Source organism: Crocodylus porosus, unplaced genomic scaffold (genome assembly GCF_001723895.1).
Source record: "Crocodylus porosus isolate Cpor-Errol unplaced genomic scaffold, CroPor_comp1, whole genome shotgun sequence".
In the NCBI taxonomy this organism is placed as follows: Eukaryota; Metazoa; Chordata; order Crocodylia; family Crocodylidae; genus Crocodylus; species Crocodylus porosus.
In genome coordinates this window covers 754,851-777,561 of record NW_017728917.1, presented here as the reverse complement: position 1 = coordinate 777,561, position 22,711 = coordinate 754,851, and the positions used below count along the sequence as shown (strand labels likewise).

At 48.1% G+C, this 22,711-nt stretch overlaps 1 protein-coding gene across 1 annotated transcript in view; it reads right to left on the bottom strand.

The window, feature by feature from the left end:
* PLXND1 (plexin D1) overlaps window positions 1-22,711 on the bottom strand; it is a gene marked incomplete at its 5' end in the record, with an annotated part of 117,830 nt that overhangs the window by 31,285 nt on the left and 63,834 nt on the right. Inside the window, 10 exons of the mRNA XM_019536986.1 lie at window positions 1,028-1,135; window positions 2,135-2,249; window positions 7,263-7,412; window positions 8,061-8,336; window positions 8,758-8,848; window positions 12,934-13,101; window positions 14,251-14,390; window positions 18,310-18,409; window positions 19,688-19,839; window positions 21,779-21,942. Of these exons, the coding sequence (XP_019392531.1) occupies window positions 1,028-1,135; window positions 2,135-2,249; window positions 7,263-7,412; window positions 8,061-8,336; window positions 8,758-8,848; window positions 12,934-13,101; window positions 14,251-14,390; window positions 18,310-18,409; window positions 19,688-19,839; window positions 21,779-21,942 (1,464 nt within the window). The remainder of the gene's footprint in view (window positions 1-1,027; window positions 1,136-2,134; window positions 2,250-7,262; window positions 7,413-8,060; window positions 8,337-8,757; window positions 8,849-12,933; window positions 13,102-14,250; window positions 14,391-18,309; window positions 18,410-19,687; window positions 19,840-21,778; window positions 21,943-22,711) is intronic.

Below are 22,711 nucleotides of genomic sequence, written 5' to 3'. Positions count from 1 at the left end.
CCTTTTTGCCACCACCGTCCGTGCCCAGCAGCAGCTCAGTGCACAGCCCTGGCCCTGGCCTTGGCCCACCTGGTACCCACTCTGGACAGGATGGACCACCTCCAGACCAGTGTGCACAGCTCCAGCCCCAGCCCTTCCCATGCTCACTCCGGCCTGCCTGTCCATGATGTATGGTGGTGGCTGGGCAGAAGCTGCTGCCCCACTGGGGTGGCCCAGAGGCATTGGTGACAGCAGCAGAGAGGAGCTGCAGGGCAGCCCGGACATGGGCTCTGTCCAGCTGGAGCAAGAAGGGCCTAGAGGTGGTGAGGGAGAGGTGGACGTTTTTCCCCCATGCCCAGCAGAAGCTTCTGCCCAGTCACCACCACAGCTGCTGCTGCTCACTGTGGGCAGGTGGTCTGGAGCAGGCTTGAGGCAAGTCAGGGTCAGGGCTTTGTGCACGGGTCCTAGCTGCTCCAGAGCTGATCTGCTCCAGTTGGGGCAGGTCCAGAGTGGGTGTGGGCACAGGCGTAGGGTGGGTCAGCCCTGGGCCAAGGCTGTATATGTAGTTAGTTCCCTGCCAGTACCATGGGGCTGGGGCCAGTGCTGGCAGCCAGTGAGCCATGGCTGCCTGGGCTGCCTAGAAATGCAGTCCAGCCACGGAGCCACCTGAGCCGTGCTGCATGCCTGGGGGCAGCCAGATGCATCACAGCACCTGGGCCAGGTGGGACTGAGAGACCTGCCATGGGCTGGAGGAATCTGGCCCATGGGCCATATTTTGCCCACCCCTATTTTAGCAGCTCTCTGCTGCAGCTAAGTATCATTATACATGGTGGATCTCACATCCGCATCTTTGTGTGTGAGGCGAACGCCCTTCCCTACCCTATCCCATCCCCGACCCTTACAAATGATTCTGATTTCAGTTTTGCAGTAAAAGATGACTCAGTTTGCTGAGGATCCTGAGAACCTGGAAAGGTGTCACCTCTCCCCCACTGTGCCCTTTCACCTCTCCTGCACCCTGTTAATAGCACCACTGATCAAAGCTACTCACCCTTTCGGATTTCCTCACGGATCTGGGACTCCATTTCTTCCATTTGAAGCAGCGTTTTTTGCCAGTAGCGCTCTGCCCTGCGGCTCTTTGTGCAAAACACAAACAAGGCTGGGGAAGAGAGAGGGAAAAAGAGATTTCAGATGGGAAGTAACAAAGGGTCCTTTGGTCACTTGAACCTAAACTGGTGAGGGCCCCTAAGGGGAATGCACCTTTATGTATAAAAAATTGGAAGTTTTTGGCTTAACCACTATGAAATCTGATCAGATAGCTTTTGATTGTCCACAACTTAAGTCAAGCCAGCTGGAACCTAATGATCACACCACAACTGTCCTCAAATTTAGGTCTGAAAGTTACCTATATTGCAAGACTTACTATACATTAATACATTCCAGCTGATTAATAAAAATATCTGTAAAGAGATGTAACACCTGTCTTATAATGTGTGTGTGTCCATTAAGAGGTCCTAGGCCTCCAGAAATATGTTTCCAATGATCTGTGGTTTCTTTAATAAATACTGTATATAATAATTTTTATTAAAAATAAATGAAATCCTTATTGGGAACACCTCATTGACTGTGACCCAATGCTTTTCTTCCTGCAGTTATTCTGGGCATGTGGTAAAGAAAAATGAACCGGCCAGAGGACGCAGCTGTTTTGAACAGCTTCCAATGAGAACATAGCCTAGGCTAGTAGATTGTATTGTCTCCTCTAGATATGAAGCAGCGAACCCAATCTTACGATCCTTATGATGTGAACAGATCTTAGCTCTCTTCATTTTCCTTTCCCCCAGTTAGATATCTAGCTTTACCTCCATGAGGTGTTTGAGGATAGAGAAAGAGGCTCTGAACTAGAAAAGGGTTCAGACTAAACTTGGGTTCAGATCCAGGTACAATTCTGGGGAACTTAGATTCAGGGTACAGGCTTGGACCATTATGAAAAGAGAAATCATTTGTTGAATTTCGATCTGGTTTAAGATTTAAAAGATGCCCAGAGTTCACAGAGATAGGGCTTGGTTTCGGCTCTGAAATGAAGCTGTGTGGGCAAGTTATCCCATGTGTGCGAACACTGCCATGCAGCCAAAGAGTTCAGGACTCTCCATTCCCTTACCCACAACAGACACAAGCAGCAAGACGCTGCAGATGACTATGGAGACGATGATGGCCGTCTCGCCTCCCCCAAGGTGCAGCATAGCAATTGTCTGGTTGAACTTCCCCACTTGGATCTAGGGAAGAAGAGGGAGGAAAGAGGTCATGTGGTAAGTTAACAAGTGGCTAGGAACACAAGAGGAACCAGACCATGCAGCGGAAATACCCACCAAAAAAAAGGGAGCTAACCGCATGTTGTCTCAGCAGTACTCGGTCTTCACGAGGGGCCCGACACTGTATCCATCACTACCAATGCCTGCAGGGTGCTCTACATGCATGGAATAGGCCCAGTTCCTCTTATGTGCACCATAAAATGGAAACAACACTTTTGCAGTTGTGCTAGTGTATGCTGGTGTGACAGGGTAAGTCTAAGCCTGCTGCACCATCTGGCCAGCTTCCAGCGACACATATATACCCCACTGAGGCTGACGGCTGCCAGCTAGTGCCAGATGCAGGATGGAGAAACTCCCTCCAGTATCTCAGGATAAGTGAGGGTTAGGTCCTTCCCAACAGAAGCCAGGGGCACAGACACATTAGCTAATTCACTCCATACTGTGAACCTTGTCCAAGGGACATGCCTTATTAAAGGGCCTCCTCTCTTAAAAGACCATCTCTAAATGTTCCCTGCTGTCACAGAATTAAAGAAATTCCTGTTCCAAAGAACTTACAATTATACAGGGTACCATGTCTTCCTCCTTTATTAGCAGAGTGCCTTCAGCCACCACCCACTTTGCCAGTGTCCCTTTAACTCCAGGCCTAATGTGCTCTCTGCCCCTACCATATATCAGGGTTAGGAGACTTGAAAGTCACAGAAAGAAAAAAATTAAACTGGGAAATGAAAAATCAATAACTGTACTATTAACTAGGGGAACAGCCATACTGTGGTTCAGACATACGACCAGAGAGTCAAGAGACCACAGCTCCAACCCAGGCATGTACTTCACACTTCCTATGACACTGTGGCATCCTGTGACCCCTAATCCCTCTAGACCTCAGTTTTCTCCCCTTGGGCAGTGGGGACAATAGCATCCTTGCACCTTGCAAGGCAGCTGTGAGGTTTAACTCATTACTTTTTATGAAGGGTTGTGAGATCCTGGGGGGTGGGTGAGGATGGAGGGCCAAAAGGAAAACAGCTTCATCAGGGCAATGGGAACTCTTGAGTGTGCATGGTGGTTTCACTTCTGGAAATGGGAGTTTTACTTCTCCAGTGGAATTAGGACCGAGATAGAAACAAGAGCAGAAACTGGAGTGAGCTTCAGGAGAGGGGGTGATGTGAAGATCTACTGAAAACTTCCTGTCTCAGTCACACTGTAGCTGAGGGATGGGATACAGACTATGGGCTGGATGATGAGTAATGGGCCTTGTGTAGCATGTAGAAGTAGGGCAGCGTTGTAAGGATGGGGCCAGCTCTGCCTGGGAGGTAGCCATAGTCAATCTGCTAGAACTGCAGAGAAAGACTCCTCCCTGTCTTAGGCTGACATTACAGGGGGGAACTGGGTCTGGCAGAGCCCTCCTCCTGCTCCTTGGCACCAGCTACGCACTATGAGGGGAAAAGAGCATTTTACACTGTTCCTACCATAAAGCACTGCTCCTTGCACATCCCTGTGACCCTTGGAGGTAGCAGGATTCCCATGCTCATCAATAATGCCTCTGACCAATAATGCTGGGCTACACAATTACTCCTCTTCGCTCCCTGCTCTTGGCCATGAGTTGACCTCTACCTACCTATCAAACCTGAATCTACCACTAGGCAGCTTTTCAGATAATATATGTTTCAGTACAAAGTGCGTCAGAAATCAGTAATTTTCAATGGGAGCAATTTTGCTACTACCCTGGTGCTGTAAAATGATGCTGAGTAATATAATAGCCCTGTTGTTGATGGCAGAAAAGGGACCATCAGCTAGCTATAGTTTTTATAATCTAAATAAGAAAATGAATAAAGAAGGCAAGGGTTGTTATGATATACAAGTGCGTGCATGCTCACATGCCTACACTTGCCTATACATATACACACCATATGTACAGGCTTTAGTGCATGCATGCATCCATGAACCTATCCAGTGTCAGGCAGTAAGAAGCAGTACACACGGTAGGGAGGATTTTCCTGTATTTTGCCTAAAAATGTCTTATGGGGAGAGAGGAATTTGCAGGGCACACTCTGGAGGTTTTATATCAGTCAATCTTGCATTATTGCCAGGTAGTATAAATCCTAGATTCAGCGTTTAAATGATTCTGTGACAAACAAAAGGAGGTTTGAAGGTCTCCAAAGGCCTTTGGGTTTCTTGGTAGATGTCTATTCAATAGATGTTTTATAGGTGTGTGTCTATGGGTCAGAGGAAATTAAGGTCAGGGTTAAACGGCAAAGTTTCCTGACTCTACCACATGGTGGGGCTGTAGAATGCTGATGGAGGATGCATCGCTCAGGCTTCTCGTCCCATCTGGGGAAATTTCCACTGACGTCAATGGAAGATTTGCAGATTAGTTCAGTGATCGTTGGGATCAGAGAATTTTACCCATAACAGGTCGCAGCCTTTCCATGTGTTGCCCTCACAACAAATTATGGGGGGTAAATCCAACCATTCAGATAGCTAATGCCCAACTGTAGCTGCATTTCTGCTATTTAATCATCCACACAGAAGCATCTACACCAGTAATGGATTGGATGCAAATTTTGCATGGACTCATTTGTAATGGGAATTGGGCACAGACCTTTTTATAAATCTGGCCCAATATTAATAGGTACTATTAATTTATATGCTAAAAGGCACTTGTTGCATATGAAGTAGTGAGCAGCATATAACTCAACCCACATCTGAAGGTGTAATAGCTGCATACAGGTCTGGACACAAGTTGGTTATCTGCTTGCACCTCTATTGCTGGTATATGGTTCATAACCAGCTGTTATTTTAGTAAAGTGTTGTTGTCCTCTTTTGCTTGGGAAACTATGTTTGCTTATGAATCTCTAGGGCATTACCCAGAATGTTTTCTGTCAAAACCAAATCTAGCAAGCTGTTCATCACAAGCCCACTTAAAAGATTTCTCCAGGCTTTCAGTTCTCATTAAAAAAAACCAAACAGGAATTTCCTCCTTTAGTATTTCCATTAAAATGGCTTAGGAAATTTTGAGTTGTTACTTCTGCTTTTGTTTTGGGTCTTTGTAACAGAGCTTCATGTGCAAAGGGTATGCACAATGAATAAGAAACCTTCCCCCATAGAAGCAATGGGTATTTTTGCTGAGGTAATCTGCTTCTGGGCAATAGCAGGCCACAGATTCCTCAAATCCCTCTGTACCTTCTCACTCTTTGCCCATGCTGCGTGTTCTTGCCAATTCAATATTAACACATTTACTGGAAAAAGACTCAGCTGGGATGGAGACTACAGGTTCTCAGGCCACTGACACAGATGGAGATATTGTCTCCAACTGCGAACAGCTTTAGACTGGCTTCTGAGAAGCCAAGGGACTGGATAGGAAAAGAAAGAAACTGAAAGCAAAGGAGCATAATTAGGGACTCTCTGGATAAAAGAAGCCATGAAGACTGGTAAGTGAAAACCGTCCCAGGAACAATCAGGAGTTCCTGATCCTTGAGATCCGTGAGACTGAGAAGAGGCACAGAAGTGAGATTAGTGTTGGGGAAAAGCACCCATTTCATTGCCCGTAAGATTTACAGCTGCAAGCATCCTAGTGCTGTGCTCACTGCAGTCCACCCCCCGGAGATACTGCCAGGATCCCAGTCCAAGTGAGGAGAATATAGCTTAGGTCTCTGTGCTCTTCACAGCTCCTCTGCTGAGACTGGTAACAAGGGATCCCAATGACTAAGACTGGAAACTGAACTGGGAATCCCCAAATTCATGTCACATGAGCAAGCAAAAACGATGGGATTTTACCCTGAACTGCTGGGACCAAGGAATCTCCCTCTGCAACGTAGAGTGAAGCCACATGGTTCTCAGTCTAACCCAGCAGGACCAGCTACAGGCATCCGACTAGATCTGCTCAGTCGCCCACAGACTAACAGCTGCTTTTCTCAGTGTTTTTGATGTCATACAATCATTAGGCAAAATCCTGAGTGGTTTTCGTCTCTACTAACTCCAACTGAAGGGGTGGGGGGGCAGCACCAGTCAGTATTTCACCAAAGGAAATGAGAGATGGAAACAGCCTCCAATTAGTCCATCCTCATCAGCCACTGAAGAAGACAGCAGATTAGATGTTAGGGCCGGAAGGGACCTCAGTAGATCATCGAGTCCAACCTCCTGCCCTGGGCAGGAAAGAGCGCTGGGGTCAGACGACCCCACCCAGGTGCATGTGCAGCTTCCTCTTAAAGACCCCAAGCTAGGGGCGAGCACCACCCCCCTTGGAAGCCCTTTCCAGATTCTGGCAACCCTAGCTGTGAAGAAGTTCTTTCTAATGTCCAACCTAAATTTGCTCTCCGACTATTTGTGGCCATTGTTCCTAGTTGCTCCAGGGGGTGCCCTAGTAAATAGAGCATCTCCTATTCCCTGCTGCCCTCCCCTGATGAATTTATAGGCAGCCACAAGATCACATCTCAGCCTTCTCTTGTGAAGGCTGAAGAGGTCTAGGTCCCTCAGTCTCTCCTCGTAGGGCTTTGCCTGCAGGCCTCTCACCATATGGGTGGCCTCCTCTGAACCCTCTCATGATTCTCCGCATCCCTCTTGAAGTGCGGTGCCCAAAACCAGACGCAGTACTCCAACTGCGGCCTGATCAGTGCCACATAGAGGGGAAGCATCACCTCCCTGGACCTGTTCGCCATGCATCTGCTAATGCATGATAAAGTGCGATTAGGCTTGTTGATCACTTCGTCACACTGATGACTCATGTTCATCTTGAAGTCAACTATGACTCCAAGTTCTCTTTCTGCTGCTGTGCTGCTGAGAAGGTCACCCCCCAGCCTGTAAATGTGTTGGTGGCTCTTTTTGCCCAGGTGCAGCACTTCGCACTTGTCTTTGTAAACTCCCTAGAACATTTGGCCAGGCCGGTGTTCAGTGAATCCTGAGGATGTCAGGGTAAGCATGCAGTTTAAAACAATGAGGATTCTTGCCTGGCAAGCTCACTGCTTCCTGGTGGCCAGTACTCACCGTCACCGGCAGCTGTCTTTCCGAGGTGCTCAGCGACTCATTGACTGAGCAATGAATGACTCTGTCAGAAACAATCTGTATCTCACAGGAAATGAGACCAATTTTCACTTGGTACTCGCTGCTTTCCAGGCCCAGGTTGTCAGACTCTTTCTAGTTCCAAAAAAACAAAATTGGGAAGACAAAATGAATTAGTTGTTCTCCAAAGTGCTAGGCCTGTACGCACTGGCCTTTTCAGAGACAGCCCTGGTTACGCTTGCTGTACCTCGTGCTGCATCTCCTGCTGCCTCTCCAGCTCTGCAAGCCCTTCCAGTCGCCCCACCCTCTCACCATTGTCCTGTTTCCAGTCCCTCACCATTTCTCAGCATGTGTTGTAGAGGGGAAAAATGCCCTGATGAAGCCTGGAAAACGCTGCTTTTGATTTGCTCTCTTTGTATGTAGCAAATGTACAGGGATTGGGGAGGAAAAGGAATAAAGGAGATGGTGCCTAGATAGCATGTTGGTGAATGCATGAAGTTAGAAAGAAGGGACACTCCCAGTTCTTTGATGTGCTCAGGAGAAGACTGTAGTACTATCTTCAGGAATGAGCTGGCCCCTCTTCTGTGAATTCTCTTCCTCCCCGTGCCAGCCACCAATTAATTCCAGCCACATCCACTCCTCACCCCTTCCCCTGATTGCATTCATAAGGCGCTCATCGCCATGGTGTCTAGGCACTCTGCCCGTAGAACAGCTTCCCTACAAGGACATGGCTACGTCTCAGTGCCAAGAAGTCAGGAGGCCCCATCAGTGTCAATCTCTTACATGTATAACCAGAGTCAGGGGCTCCCCGGGATGGTGTTTGATCCACTTCTCCTTCCTGGCTGTGAAGAACTGAGGGTCAGCATAGTATTCCAGGCTGAATTTGCTGATGTGCAGGGCCTCCTCGGGGTACATGTCTTCGTCAGGAGCTGGCCTGTCATCGGCGTAGAGGCGCTCATTGATGTAGAAGTCCACAGGTGCTGGCTTGCTTCCTGTGGTGAGGTTGGAGGCAGCTGGAGAGGGGCAGGTAATCACAGTGTCGGTGTGAACCTTACAGTTCTGAAAGTAGGAAAAAGCGTGCAGATCAAACATGGATACACCCAAGTCTCGTCCACATGATAGCAACTGTCCTGACAGGCCCCTTTACCTAGCGGGAGGCTACCTCAGATAGGGCTGCTCTACTTAGCCATGATTGACAAGCAGCTGTGCATGCCAATCACAAAGCTAGGCACCCTGATGAACCAGGCAAGTGATGGCACTGTAAACATCACAGATGATAATAATTACTGTGCGTGGGCATAAATTAGGTCTGTCACTCTCCTGAGCTAAGGATCATAACAGATTCATCCTAGCTACAACCCCAATCAGCAGAGAGGGTTAGGGACCATGTACAAGGTGTACCACTATTCAGAATATCTCCTATAGCCAGGCCTGCAGACCCAGACCCTCTTCTAATGCGACAGTGAGGAAGGATGCTTACCATTTTTTCTTTTCCAATGCCATGAACCACCATCGACACGTTCTGAACCATCCCAAACCCATTTCCTTCCAGGGTGATGATTCTACCTCCACTGAAAGAAATGGAAGGAAAACAAAACAGATGAGAATGTGAGAGTAGCTATCTCTGATGGTGCATGAGTCCTGCCTTTAGTGTGCCTTTGGTATGCTCAAAAGCGTTGACCAGGGGCACACCCTGCCCACCCGCTCAGCCATGCTGAGCGCTTCTCTTCCCATTGTCCTGAAGTAGAGATCTCTGCCTCTGAAGTGGCTGACAGGGGTAGTTTGGGCACCCTTTGGGTACTTCGCTGCGGTATCTCTAGGTCTGGCACATGAGCAGTGGGAATGGGCAGGCTGGTAGGGAGCATGCTTGACAGCGATCTTGAGAGTGCTCCTGGCAGGGTACTGATATGCCCAGAGGTTGCTGGGGAAACCAGGCACAGGCAGATAAATGAAGTTGTTCTGCTGCTAGGCAGGTCAAGGAATAGACTGGGCAAGTGTACTTGCTTGGCTTATCAGGTATAGACAGATAAAAGGTGTACGTGTGCCAGGTGCCTCCCAGTGTTTCAATGGAGCAGGCTTCCCGGGAAATGGCAATGTAAGGGTTAACCTACAACTTGCTGGACACCAGCTCATGCACTTATTCTCTTGGTTCATCCATGAAGGGCTCAGTACTTAGGGAGCCAACTAGCCCAAGGCACTGAGACAAAGCCTGCGCCTCCCAAACCCCTTTTTTGATTTAGAAAAAAACTGCAAAAATTCTTTTGCATTTTGGACCCGATGCCTCTGGAATGTGAAATGTGGCACCATCAATGTGCAATCAATTAAAGGGAGTAACGAGACGGCTCTGCTGCACGCATTACTGGTGGGAGGGAGGGAGGGGAGGGAGAAGTGGCTCTTCCCCTCCAGTTAATAGCAACAACCTCCCAGCTTTGCTCTGCACTGTCTGCACAGGGCCTTTCACTTACCCACTCCAACTGTATTTGCTTTAATGAGGTGGTGTATCAGGGAACTAGTCTGAGGACTGGAGAGATGTCATTACATTCAGGAGTATGGTATCCAGGGCCCTTCTACATGAGTATTTAGGATGCTCTAAGTCCTTGTGTGGTGTTAGTATGCAGGTCTGCAGCTGAGGACTGGTGGCCAAGTGACCTCAGTGGCCCACTACAACTCCAAAGGAATGAATTCCAGCTTCATTCTGGACTTGTGCCGTAGGCTGCCCGCAGGCAGCACAGCTGAAAATGGGTGCACAGTCAGATGGGCCGCGGCCTCAGAGATAACTGGGTGCGATGCTGGCCAGACCATTCCTTTATGTGCTATTGGCTATGGACGCTGGAGTGTTTTAGCCATGCTAATCCAGTGGACCTCCTACACTCAGGTGGATAATGACTCGATTGTTTTCTGTGTTTGTGAAACCATTTAGGATCCACAGTTCATTTTAAACACCTTTATTCCTGCTAATGCTGATGAGGTTAGCAATGTCATAAGCCAAACTAATTCCTAATTAATGACGTGTAGTCTCAGATACCTGCAGTAATGAACTAGTGTGCACAGAATTCACAAGCAACCCTCCAGTAACAAACCACTGTGCACAGTACAAGCCTTATAAGGAGGGATCCGTCTTCTGTTTAAAAATTGCATATTCGCCGATTAAAAAATCCTGGATTCGCTGATTAAACCATCCAAAATCTGCATTTTTCCATGATTAAAATGAAACACCACTATATATAACTATATCTATATATCTATATATATATATCGTAAGCAATTTAGCACAAGGTTTTATTGATATATTGACTATTTTAAAGCAATTTGGAAGTTTACCAGTGCCTCGGTCATTATAATAAAATAAATTCTAAATACCTATATATTTTGGCATTTGATTTTGTTTTTATCATGGAAAATCAGAGGTCCCCCTGCTCCCTTCACACATTAGAGCATGGGTCCAGCTATGGCCGTCCCCCTGCTACTTTGTGGTGCTGAGTAACTCTGATATGCGAGTGCCCTGCCCCTGCCCATACCATTGCCCCTCACTCCCAAGCCATAGCCCCTTGGCCCTGCCAGTGCCCTTCACTCACAGCCCACAATCCCCCCACCCCCAGCCCATGCTGGTGCCCCTCACTCTCAGTCTGCAGGCCCCCCATTCCTACCAGTGACCTTCAATCCCAACCCACAGCCCCTTGGTGCTGCCAGTGCCCCTCATTCCTAACCCACAGTCCCCCCAGCCCTGCCGATGCCCCTCACTTCTGACACGCAGCCCTCTGCCTCCCCACCCAGCCCTGCTGGAGGGGACCCCCAAGTTCCCCCATGCTGCCCAGCCTGGAGTGCAGTGGACTGCAGCAGCTCTGACTTGCGTGGGCAATGGCAGAGGAGGACCAACCCTGGCATGGGCTGGAGGGAGGAGGGGATGCCTGTGGCACCCCCCACCCTGGGCTGGGGCTCCTGTGCTGTACCAAGTGGCCTGTCACAGCCCCTCCACCCCTGCCAGACAGCATCTCCCAGTGACCCTGGCCCTGTGAGCTTTGGTACCGGCCCTGGTGCTGCTGGCTAAGCCACACAGCTCCCCACCACCCCTGAAAGGCCCCCCCATCCCTTCTGGGGCTGGAGGGCCAGGCAACTCTCCATAGCTCCCTGCCCTACTGCAGCCCCAGCATCAACACACCTTCCCCTGGCACCAGCAAGCACCCCCCCATCACACACCCATACCTTCCACACACCCTTGCCATACACACACTCACATGTCCCACACCCAGACAGTCCCCAAGCCCTGGCCCTCCAACCCCCACCCTCAACAGACTTACCTGCATCCAGATGCTGGGGCTGCCCCCACCACCCTGCCTGGCTGTATGCCGGCCACTTGTGTGTGCGCATTGCCGCCTACCTCCAACTGCCCTCCCCCTGCACCCCTCAACTCCAAGCAGCTCCTTGGAGGCTGGAACACTGCCAGTCTGCAAGGGGAAACCCATGGTTTTCTGCAGTTTTCTCCTTTAAGGAAAATCCACATTTCTCCCTTAAAGGAGAAAAATCTGGTTTTTCCTTCAAATGAGAAAATCCACATTTTTCTGCAACAAATGGAAAACCCGGATACCTGTGTCTGCAACAGAAGAAAAGACTGCTCTCAAGTTTCTGATCTTCTAGTAAGTACACTGAAAAGCAGTTTAAAAGTGAAAGAGAAGCATTTTGGTGGTTTCTTTCTGCAACTATCACTCTGTGTGGACATGCTGTTACTGCCATTCAGCATAGCCTAGAGTGTGACAAAATTTTATGTGAGGAGCGGAGGGTTGGATGAGTCTCTGCTCTCCTTTGTCACTCATTCTTCCACAGCCTGTAGCTTTGGTATTGCCTTTCAGATTATAGACTTGTACCTCTTTGGTAGGCTGTGGACAGGCTCAGACTGCCCTTGCCTCCACAGTGCACATGGATTTCCTGACGGTGCAGCTTTGTTGCATTGGGTCAGGAGGCTCAGGTGCTAGGTTCTCAGATTTCTTTCCTGGGACACAGGCTTTTCAGATGGAAGGAGAGAAATCCACAGAGACATTTCACACAGAAATCCAAAAGGAACAGGAGCTTGGGAGCTCCATGGAAACCAATGAAACCAAAAGCGATGTGTTGTCGCAATGAAACACGGCCCAGGAGCTGAATAACTAGAAAATTACAATCTCAGTGGATCCCCAGCAGTTTCATGGCTGGTGAGAATCCCCAACAGCTACATACATGGCTCCACCTGAAGTTCTCTAATTCACCCAGCAGACTGAGGGAAAGACAGGGTGTAAAGTTACAAAGGATGCTATTCAGCTTTACTGGACTTTCTAAATTTCAGAAAAACTAGTTAGTGTCGTGTTCACTGCTCTGCGTGCCAGCTCGAGCAGCTCGGCCACTGCACCCAAGTTGTGATATCCACTTTCATTCCCCTCATTGGGTCACCCCGCTGCTCTGCTCCAGCACCTTAGTTGTGGCCTGCAGTACCCTTTGTTCCTTAAGCTTTTTGAGCATAGGTTACCAAGCAGTGGTGCTTAAGTACCCGTACCCACCAGCAACTGGCAGCACCTTTCCTGTACTCTTCAATGGGCACCACAATCACCTCTGCAGCCACACTTCAATGAAGCCCACAAAGGATGCCTGGGAAGTGCTGCCTTCTCTGCCAGTGGAGGTGCCTCACCTGATCTGACTCTTTTTTGGCGTGATGTCTGTTATGACTGGGTTCTTCTCATACTTGAACACGATGTTATCATTTGTGCAAGACTTGTTCTCAAACTGGACGCAGACCCGGGCAGCTGTTGTGCGCTCCACTGCTGGCATGATGCAGGTGATGGTGGCGTCAGTACGACTGGGAAGAGAGAGACAGAGCAAATGCAGAGCACATCCTCAAGGCAACAGAGACTGCTCCCAGACTGGAATCTGGGCAAAGCAAGCAGCAAGGACCCATATTGCTGTTCCAGCTTGACGATGGCTTTGGATTTAGGGAGTGCCCTAACAGTGGAAATACTTTACTTCAAGGCACTTTCCAGCTGAGGCTCTTAAGGTACCGTGCAACAGCAATGTACTGGGATAGGCAAGTGTTGTCGGCATTTTACAAGTGAACAGACCAAGGCACAGAAAGATTAAACCAGTAACTGGGAGGAATACTTGGAAGAAGACATCATGGCTCCCTCCAAATGGAGGCACCTAACTTTATAATAATTCTCACATCCCCAAATGGTACGTGGGGTGGTGGTGAGACAGTCATACAGTAAATAGCACAGAAACCTCGCCTTGAGGAGCATCTAAAAGGACACAAGATGCAATAGAGGGACAGGAATGCAGCAGGGTGGGGAGGGCAAAGGATGGAGTCTCTAACAAGATCAAAGCAAGGCTGCATCGGTAGTCTGGTTGGATTCCTTTCCTCTGCTTTTAAAATGACTTCCTAAGAAGTGCAGTTACACATTCAAAATAAGGGAACACTAAAAAACAATAAGCCTAAGTGATTTGAGTGAGATCTCTGCATCTCTGGTATAGCTGGAAACAAAGCCCAGGTATGTCTTATTCCTGGGGCTGTGGGTGAAATCAAAAACTACCCACAGAGCCTTGAGGGCTGTATAAACTCTCTGGGAGGATTGGTTTTCCCTGCCTGGAAGCCAGCTACCACATCTCGGTCATAACTAGGCCCACCAGCTTCCTCTATTTAAGCCAGGGGAACAAAGTCCACATCTCTGTCAGGCAGGAACATGGCAGTTCTGTGTCACCACAGGAAGGCACAAGATTGCTCACGATGCCTGGGATGGGGCCAAGGGGAACCAAATGGGCACATTTTGATATTACCCTTAGGAAGATAGCACTCTGCAGGCTATCTGGATGGCTCAACAGACCCCTTCTTTCTTCACACTATTGCTGGAACAACACGATCCTTCCTACTAACTGGTTCTGCTGACTAGTGCATCCACAGCTGATCCTAAGTGCCAGCTCACAGCTTCATGGGTGACCTTGAGACACCACTTACCTGATATCTGTGCACTGTCTGGTGTTGTTGACTAGGACACGGAGCTCAGATCCCACACTGAGGTTATTCCCTGTGATGGTTACTTTGGTTCCTCCAGCTTTTGGCCCCAAACTGGGAGTTATGGAGTGTACCACAGGCAACTAAAAAACATGAAGAGGAAAGTTTTCAATAGTTTCTTAGCCCAGTAACCCATACTTAGCTCACCTACATATCCCGCAGACACACGAGATGTTGTGTTGTTTATCGTAACTGCCTGAAGTTAACGGGCCCCACAGCCAGAGGTATAGCTGGCACACAGGCTACTGAGAGTGAGAGCCACGTTAAATGTCTCCATGATGTGAAGAGCAGAGTTCTCCTCCATGCACCTACCTCTTCAGATGTGCTTCCATCCTGCTCCAGAAACTACGAATGGAATAAATCAGAACCCCAGCTGCAAATCCTCTTGAGGGGAACCCCAGTAGGGAGCCTGAGATTTTTGAGATCTGGCAAGACACCCACTTGGGTATGGATAACTCAATATCAAAATCATTTCCCCTTAAGCAGGATTCAAACCCAAATCTGTAAAGGTGACACAGAGGTACTTTGCTCCTTGCTAGATTTCTCCATCTTCCAAAGCAACAAAAATCAACAAGTGCATCATCTAAATTTGTGGACTATTAGAAATTTTACTGAGATCCGTGGGGTTTTGATGACTCATGCAGTTCCTAGCTACCATGTGACTGCCATATAAAGTACTCATGGAGAGCTTCCCTATTGTGGCTTGAGCAATAAGCATAGGGCATGGCAAATACATGAATCAAGGCCCCTTTATACAGTGTTTTGTGGTTCCAATTCTTTATAAAATAGCAACAACATCCCCAAGGAACAAAATTTGCAGTGTTGTAGTGTATGAACTGCATTGGAGACCTCTCTCCTACTGAAATCATTGCAGTAGCTCAGAAAAAACGCATGAGCTGATTGAAGTAAATACCGCTAAGCTGCTTCATATCTCACAGTGCTGTCAATTCCAGTTACACAACATGCTTATTATTAGTTACCCTTGTCCTTGTCATACACAGGCAATGGATTCTGTTCCTTTATATTATTTTCCTTCTGTGTTTCTGTTCATCTTCCATTTCTACAGTATTTATTTTGCTGATTCAATAATGCCTCTGTAGACAGCCATCCTGTGCCCTGAGCCCCTATCCCATTGAAATGCGCAATACCACACACAGTATAGAGAGTGTTCCTGTCCATCCAGCCCCTCTAGCACACAGTTGGACTCTTCTGGAGTCTCATTTCCAGTTTGTTAGCATTGCAGTTCTTGCAAAATCGACTCTGTTCACTAAGATGATGGCCATAAAGCCCTGGAATGGTTGGGGGCATGTCTATCTGGTGTAACATTATTGGAGCCTCTCCATCTTCACACCAGCAGATGTGAGATGAGACCTGATGGAGATGGACTGCACGAGTTAACTCTGCAATGCAGCTACCTCTGGGGTGGAACACAGTAGCAATTTAAGACCCTGCAGCTTCACTTCAAGAGCTTGTTTAACCCAATGGTATGTTCAGGTTCCAACCTCAGGACTTGAGCCTTCACAATTTTTTGTTCAGTTCTCCAAACCTTGCTGGGAAAGTAGCTGCTTTGGCAATGATGAGACAGCTGCCCTGCTGTGTGAGAGGAGCAGAAAAGCCCGCCCCCCCGCCCCGCCTTCTCATGGCACAGGTGGCCTTTGCCACAAGCCTATCTAGGTTTAGGAACATGATGCAAAGTTTCAGGTCATGCCATGGGCCTGTGATCTTCTTTCATTCTTTGGTGGTGATGCCTTGGCAGATGTTTCCTCTTATGTTTTGTCCTCACAAACCAAAAACCATTTAGAAAGAGCATACCCCCTGCATTTCACCTCTTTGTCACCACCACAATCACCCAGCAGCCACCAGTGTGGACTACATTTTCTGGACTACAGCCCACACTTCTGGTGATTAATGCTTTTCTAGGAACCCAAACCCTGGAGAATAAGCCACCAAGTCTCTTTAGTGTTTGCAGACTGCTCTGCCCTACGCTATCACATGGGTGTAACTCAGCTGGCTTTTCCCCTGCTAGAATTTTTAGATTTGAGATAGTGTTGCTGGATTCCACAGACTGGAGTGGATCCCAAAGTATACACTTTGCTCCTGACCTTGAAGGGAACTCAAATCAACTACAGAGCGTAATGCACCAGGGACATCTTTTTAGGGGCTGTGCCCCACTGTCACTGGGATATTCAAAGCCCACCCATTTTATTATCTTGGAGTCACCTTTGATCAGATTTTAACTTATAAATCACATCTCCAGAAAGCTGCTTTAAAAATCAAAACAAGGAATAACTTACTTGCCAAACTTGCAGGCTCCACTTGGGGTGTCAATGCTTCCACGCTACATTCATTTGCTCTTGCACTGTGTTATTCAGTTGCAGAATACTGTGTCCCTGTATGAGCTCGTTCATCACACAGCAAATGAGCAGACATCCAGCTGCATACTATAATGTCATAGATTTCATAGACATTAGGGCTGGAAGGGACCTCATGAGATCATTGGGTCCAGCCCCCTGCCCAAAGGGCAGAAGTCAGCTGGGATCAGATGATCCTAGCAAGATAAGCATCCAGGCATTCCTTGAAGGTATCCAGAGTAGGTGTTTGCACCACTTCTGGGGAGAGTCTATTCTGGAGACTCAGATAGTAAAGAAGTTTTTCCTTATGTCCAGTCTAAAATGGTCTTCCAGCAGTTTGTGACTGTTGAACCTTGGCTTCCCTTGGGATGCCCTGGTGAACAGATGTTCTCCCAGTTCCTGAATCCCACCCCTGATATACTTATAGGCTGCCACCAAGTCCCCCCTGAGCCTTCATTTCTCCAGACTGAAGAGTCCCATGCCTCTCAGCCTCTCCTCATAAGGTCTGCTCTCTTGACCTCTAATCATGCACGTGGCTCTCCTCTGGACCCTCTCAAGCTTCTCCACATCCTTTCTAAAGTGTGGAGCCCAGAATGGCATGCAGAACTCCAGCTGTGGCCTCATCAAGGCTGTGTAAAGCGGGAGGATGACTTCTTGTTTGAAATGTATCGGTAGATGCAAGCCAAAGTTTTATTTGCTTTGCCAGCTGCAGTGTTGCATTGGTGGCTCATGTTCATCTTGTGATCAATTGTTACTCCCAAGTCTCTTTTGGTCATGGTGCTAGTGAGTGTAGCACTGCCAAGCCTATATGTATGATGTGGGTTCTTTCTCCCGAGGTGGAGCATCTTGCATATCTCTGTGTTGAATGTCATCAGGTTTTGATCCACCTGCCTTGCAAGCCTGTCCAGGTTGGCACATTGTGCCCCACTCGACTCCCATGGTTACCAGTCCTCAGTAACATTGCTCCCCCTCATCTCTGGCCGCATAAATGCTGAAGTAAACTTACTAGCCAGACTCCGTGAAAATCCTATGCTGCCAGTGCATTGGGACATATTTCACCCACCAGTAGCTTGGCTCCCATCAAGACGCCCAATATGGTTCACCCTTTCAAAATCCTTTGACATTTCCTTACTTACTAGATGGCATGAATAATGGCCAGCACAAGCACCAATCAATCACCACATCATCTCTGACCCTACAGTCAGTGAACCAGAATTTAACTGGTCATGCTGTTATTGGGCATTTCTCCACCATCTTCAAACTGGACAGGGTCACTGTGGCTCAAACCTATACCAATGGGGCCTTTGCAGTGACAACAAATGCCCCTGTGAACAAGTTCAAACCATGTCCCACTGACTCGTGTCCATTTACAATGCTATCTGGTGGCCTTCAAGCTCGTCGCACTGGTGATGACATCGCCTTAAGATGCTGAAACAGTAAACCGAAACTGCACACGCTAAATAACTTGGACATACTGATGTGCAAAGCATTGCATAGAGGGCCCTAACCTTAGGCTTGTAAAGTGAGCAGCTGAAATCAGCCCCAGTGCTGCCGACACCACGAGCTATGTCCTTGCTCTCTGCAATGGTGCAGAGTGGAATCAGATTTCCAGCAGGGGCGAATGTAGGCTCTCTTTGGGACGACAACTTACCACATAGGTGTATCGCTCCTTGGATTTCCCTTCTTTGCTCATGTTAACTGTCACCACATCGGAGAACACATCTGGGGCTTCTCCAGTCTGGCACACAATCCTGCAAGGAAGAGAAGGATGAAGAATGAGAGGGTCCAAGCTGCAAGGAGTACCCTTTGAGAGCACAGGCGGGCAGGCAGCAGATCTGGGTGAGACCCTGAGCTTCTCCTCACAACCTGCACCACTTCACTAGCACCAGTCCAGCAGCAAGCCATCTAGTAACAACAGCAGTGCTTGCACAGATCAGTATCCTGCCTTTTTACCAGCACATTGTCTACAGGTGCTTCAAGGAGGATAAGGAACCGAGTGGGGAAGGATTTCTGCATGCCATCTACACTACAATTTCCATCCCACCACAAGTGGAGCTGCCCCCACAGTACTGCCAGGGAGGGATATTTTAAGGAAAAGCTAACTAGAGACACAGCCAGAGGCTCAATTAACAACATTAGTCACACAGAAGCTCTTACAAATATTCAGCCTCCTTCAGCACTCTCCAGAACACACTGTTGTTTAGTCAGTACCTGCTCTTGCATAGAGCCGTACTCACAGCATGGGCCAAGTTTTTTAATAGCAGTGTCCAGCTATTTCCACAGTGGGTTACAAAACCTCGTTTGCTGTAACTCAGGCATGGCTGGACTGCTGGTGCCTCTGAGCACAGGTCTTCTGGATGGTTTGACCTGCTGCTCTGTAAGACCCTTCTTCACAGCCTAATATTGCCATCTCTGTAGGAAGTTGGCAGGAGGCTTTACTTAAGCTTTTTGGGATGATTTTGCTCCCAATCAGCCTGGAGACAATCACCTCAGCTTTTCCCTCAAGCCTGTCTGGCAGTGATAAGAGGGAGGTCCTTAAAAACAATGAAGTGAGTTTAACACCGGTGAAAGGTCTGACAGCTCTGCAGGGAAAAGTTCTTCATATAGACTCAGAGCAGGTTCAATGCAGGCAGCAGCTGCGTGAGGTCTCCCATGCTGTCCCACCCACAGGCCTTAACCCATCGCTGGGGGGACACAGAGGTATTCAGGCTCCTTGGCCCACCCAGTTCTCGGCAGCGGTGGCTAAGAAGGGGCCAGCTAGGGCCCACTTCCAGGGAAGGCTTTTGTGCATGTCATGCAGGCACCAGGCAGAAAATGGGGAGTCAGACTTGTCTCACTGGGTTGCAAAGTTGCCCAGAGGTGGTAACACTGATCAGATCCAAATAACTGTGAGGGGGACAGTGTCCCACACTATTCAATTTCCCCAGCGCAGGGCTGGTGGGGGGAGCTGGTTTGCTGGACAAAGGGAGAAATAAACAAGCCCTAGGCACAATCCCTTGCTTTCCAGTGGCACACGTTGACATACTCACTCCTCAGAGACCATGTATCTGTCCTGGAGTGGCAAGCATTTCACACCCCCTATCTTGACAGCATGAATGACATCGCTGAACCTACGGCCCAGGTTCCTTCCTCGTATTGTGAGCAGAGTTCCTCCTTCCAGGGGCCCGCTCAGGGGCTCAATCTGCCAAGGAGCCACAGGGAAAGGGATATGGGTTACAGCAGGACCACAGGAAAACCTTTTGCTTTGATTCCTCCATGCATTTCTGTTCTCGCACGCATATGTCCGTGTGTGAGCACACACGCACGCCCTACTCAGCCTCTTCTTCTGGGGAAGAAAGGCTGCCTTTCACACCCTCATCTCACCCACACAGGCCATACCCTCAGCATGCTCCATCTGCCAGAGATGTGGGAACCCAAAGAGTTCCCACATCTGCAGTTACTTTGGTGCCCAGAGAGATTAGGTCAGACACCATGGGAAATGCAGCTGACTCTGGGGTGAGACATTACGACTGCATAGCTATTGAGGAAAGAGAGTGGAGAAAAAAAAGTAACAGCAGTTATATCTCTGCTAGCCACTGGCCAGGGCACCAGTATTGAAGCACTGGTCCAGTAGTGATTGCCTCCTACTGAATCAAACTAATTGATGCCTGGGGATTTCTCATCTATTACTAACCCTGTTTAGTTGTGATGGGACAGTGTTAGATCTGCAGGCCTTTGTGCCATTTTACTGCAGCCTTGGTTTGCTATTACTATAGCTGCTTGAGCACTTGGCTTTCATTATTCATTGGGCCAAGTTAAGTCCTTACATTCAGGAAGGGCTGTTTTCATTTTAGTAAACTTACTGAAACTTATTAAGGCAGCAAAGGCTGCCTGGTAACATCAGCCTTCCTCTGAGTGCATGTGGAGAGGCCACAGCTCGCTGGAGCTGTTGCCAACACAACATGACGTAAGCCAGAAAGGGGAAGGTCAAGAATGGAGGCTCCTTCTTCCACCAAGCTGGTTAGGTCTGATAATATTACATTACTAAGCTCCGTGCCCCTTCTCTATGTAGCTGTGGTCCTCCTTCTCCTGAGGATGACTCTGTGAAACCTAAAGCAAAGCTTGTTTGATTCAGTGACGGAGGATTTGGATTCAGTGTCTTATATTTGCTAGGGACGTAGCCTCACAAGCCTGTCACATTCTGTAACCTGAATTCTTGTGGTTTGCTTCCATTATTTTTTGGCACAGAGCTGATAACATTTTATACGCATTGGGGTAAGGCAGGCTCATCAGAGAACATTCCTTCCCCACTGTTGTGCCTGTGATAGTGACAGGATGGAAAGGGCTTTGGGAATCAGAGAATTCAAACCACAGTGCTCAAATATGAACAGATATTTTCACACTCCTTCCCCATGAATAAACAGCCCCAGAGCTTGCCAGTTTGGGCAGGTTTTGTTACTGTTTTCTATAGGATCTTTAGTCTCCAGAGTTTTCCGTGTTCCCATGAAGTGTGCTGTAGGATTTCCTGCATGTGCTTTCTTATCTGGGACTCTGCATCAGGAGTGGAGCTTAGAGGCTGGTCTCCTTTTGCTAACAAATGCTCAAATGCAAGGACACCCCACCTGGGAAATCCAAATTTAGGCCTTGGACCAACCTTTAAAGCATCACTGCAAAAAAGTCATTCTGTCATTCTGAATGGTGATAAGACCTCAGTGAGTGTGTGGCTGGAGAGGTGAGTGCAGGTAATGATTTTATCTATACCAGATCTACCAACAATTTCTAGATAAAGAATCCTCTGGTTGATTCTGCAAAATTTCCTTGCCTGAATCCCTGGATCTCCCCCCTCACTGATAAAAAAAAAAATGGATGGCCTTGGAGACTGAGACAAAGTTTTGGTTTGTTTGTTTTTCCCACTAAAAGATCTGGATTGGATGTCAGCTGGGTGATTTTTGTAGCTAGCGTGGTATTTTCATGCAGTTCTCAACTTTATCTCATGTCAAAGATAAAGTAGGGTTTCTTAGCTGTCCCCATATCAGTGCCCCTCCCTTTAGTTCCCAAAAGAAGGGCTGCCTTGTTTGTTATGCTACATGCATGGTGCTGTTGACCTCCCTATTGCTTCTGGGGGTATGCTCAAGTCTTACCTTCTGAATCTCAGGCGCAGGGCACGTGTTTGAGGTCTGCAGGGATTCAGTGTTTAGTCTGCAACTGGAGCTGCTCTCGGTCCAGGTGCAGCGGTGCCCCAGGTCCTCCCTCCCCAGACACTGAGAACAGTCTGTGCTTCCAGTTGCACAATTATAGACCTCCACTAAATGCAGAAGAAGAGAGATATTGTGAGATCCCAGATGTGGACCCATCATGATCTACAAAGTCAAACAGCAAACCCACATGTACATCTATACATATGCATCATGATCTACATCGACATATACAGAATAAACTCTATGCTGTTGGAAATCAAACAAATGCAGAATAACTTGGAGAGAAAGCAAACAGAGGGAGTGTTGGCTGTAATGCTGAAAATTTCCTAGAAGTAATGGGAACTTATTCCCAGTGCAATATAATTTAGCAGCACTTTCTTCGTTTTTATTTTTTTTAAAAAGCCTTTTGTCAATTTTCTAATTGCATTTTTCTAATTCTTGCTATCCACTTGGGATGGAGCTTAGCACAGCTGACCCCACCCTGCTAGCAAAACAGTCACTGCTTCCACAACCTGCGACAAGAATATGACTGTTGCAATGATTTGTACGTTGTTAATATTCCCCTTTCTTCCCTTTAGCTGTCTTTACTGACTTCTCCCTTTAGAGTAGGGTTGTGCAAAGTTTCAGGTGCTGACTCAATTTGGAGGAGATTTGGCCTGATTTGGTGGCTGAATTGCCATATCTGAATCAAATCAGGGGAACAATAAAAAGGTCTGAATCGATTCGAAGCTCTCCGAATCTTTGGAAAGATTCGGAGAGCTTTAATGATTTGGATGGTCCCTGCTCACTGCCACAGGGAGCTGGAGCTGGACTTGGAGCTGGCAAGTAGGGGCGGGGGAGGGGAGGCTGAAGGAGGGGGCCATGGGGGACCCCCTG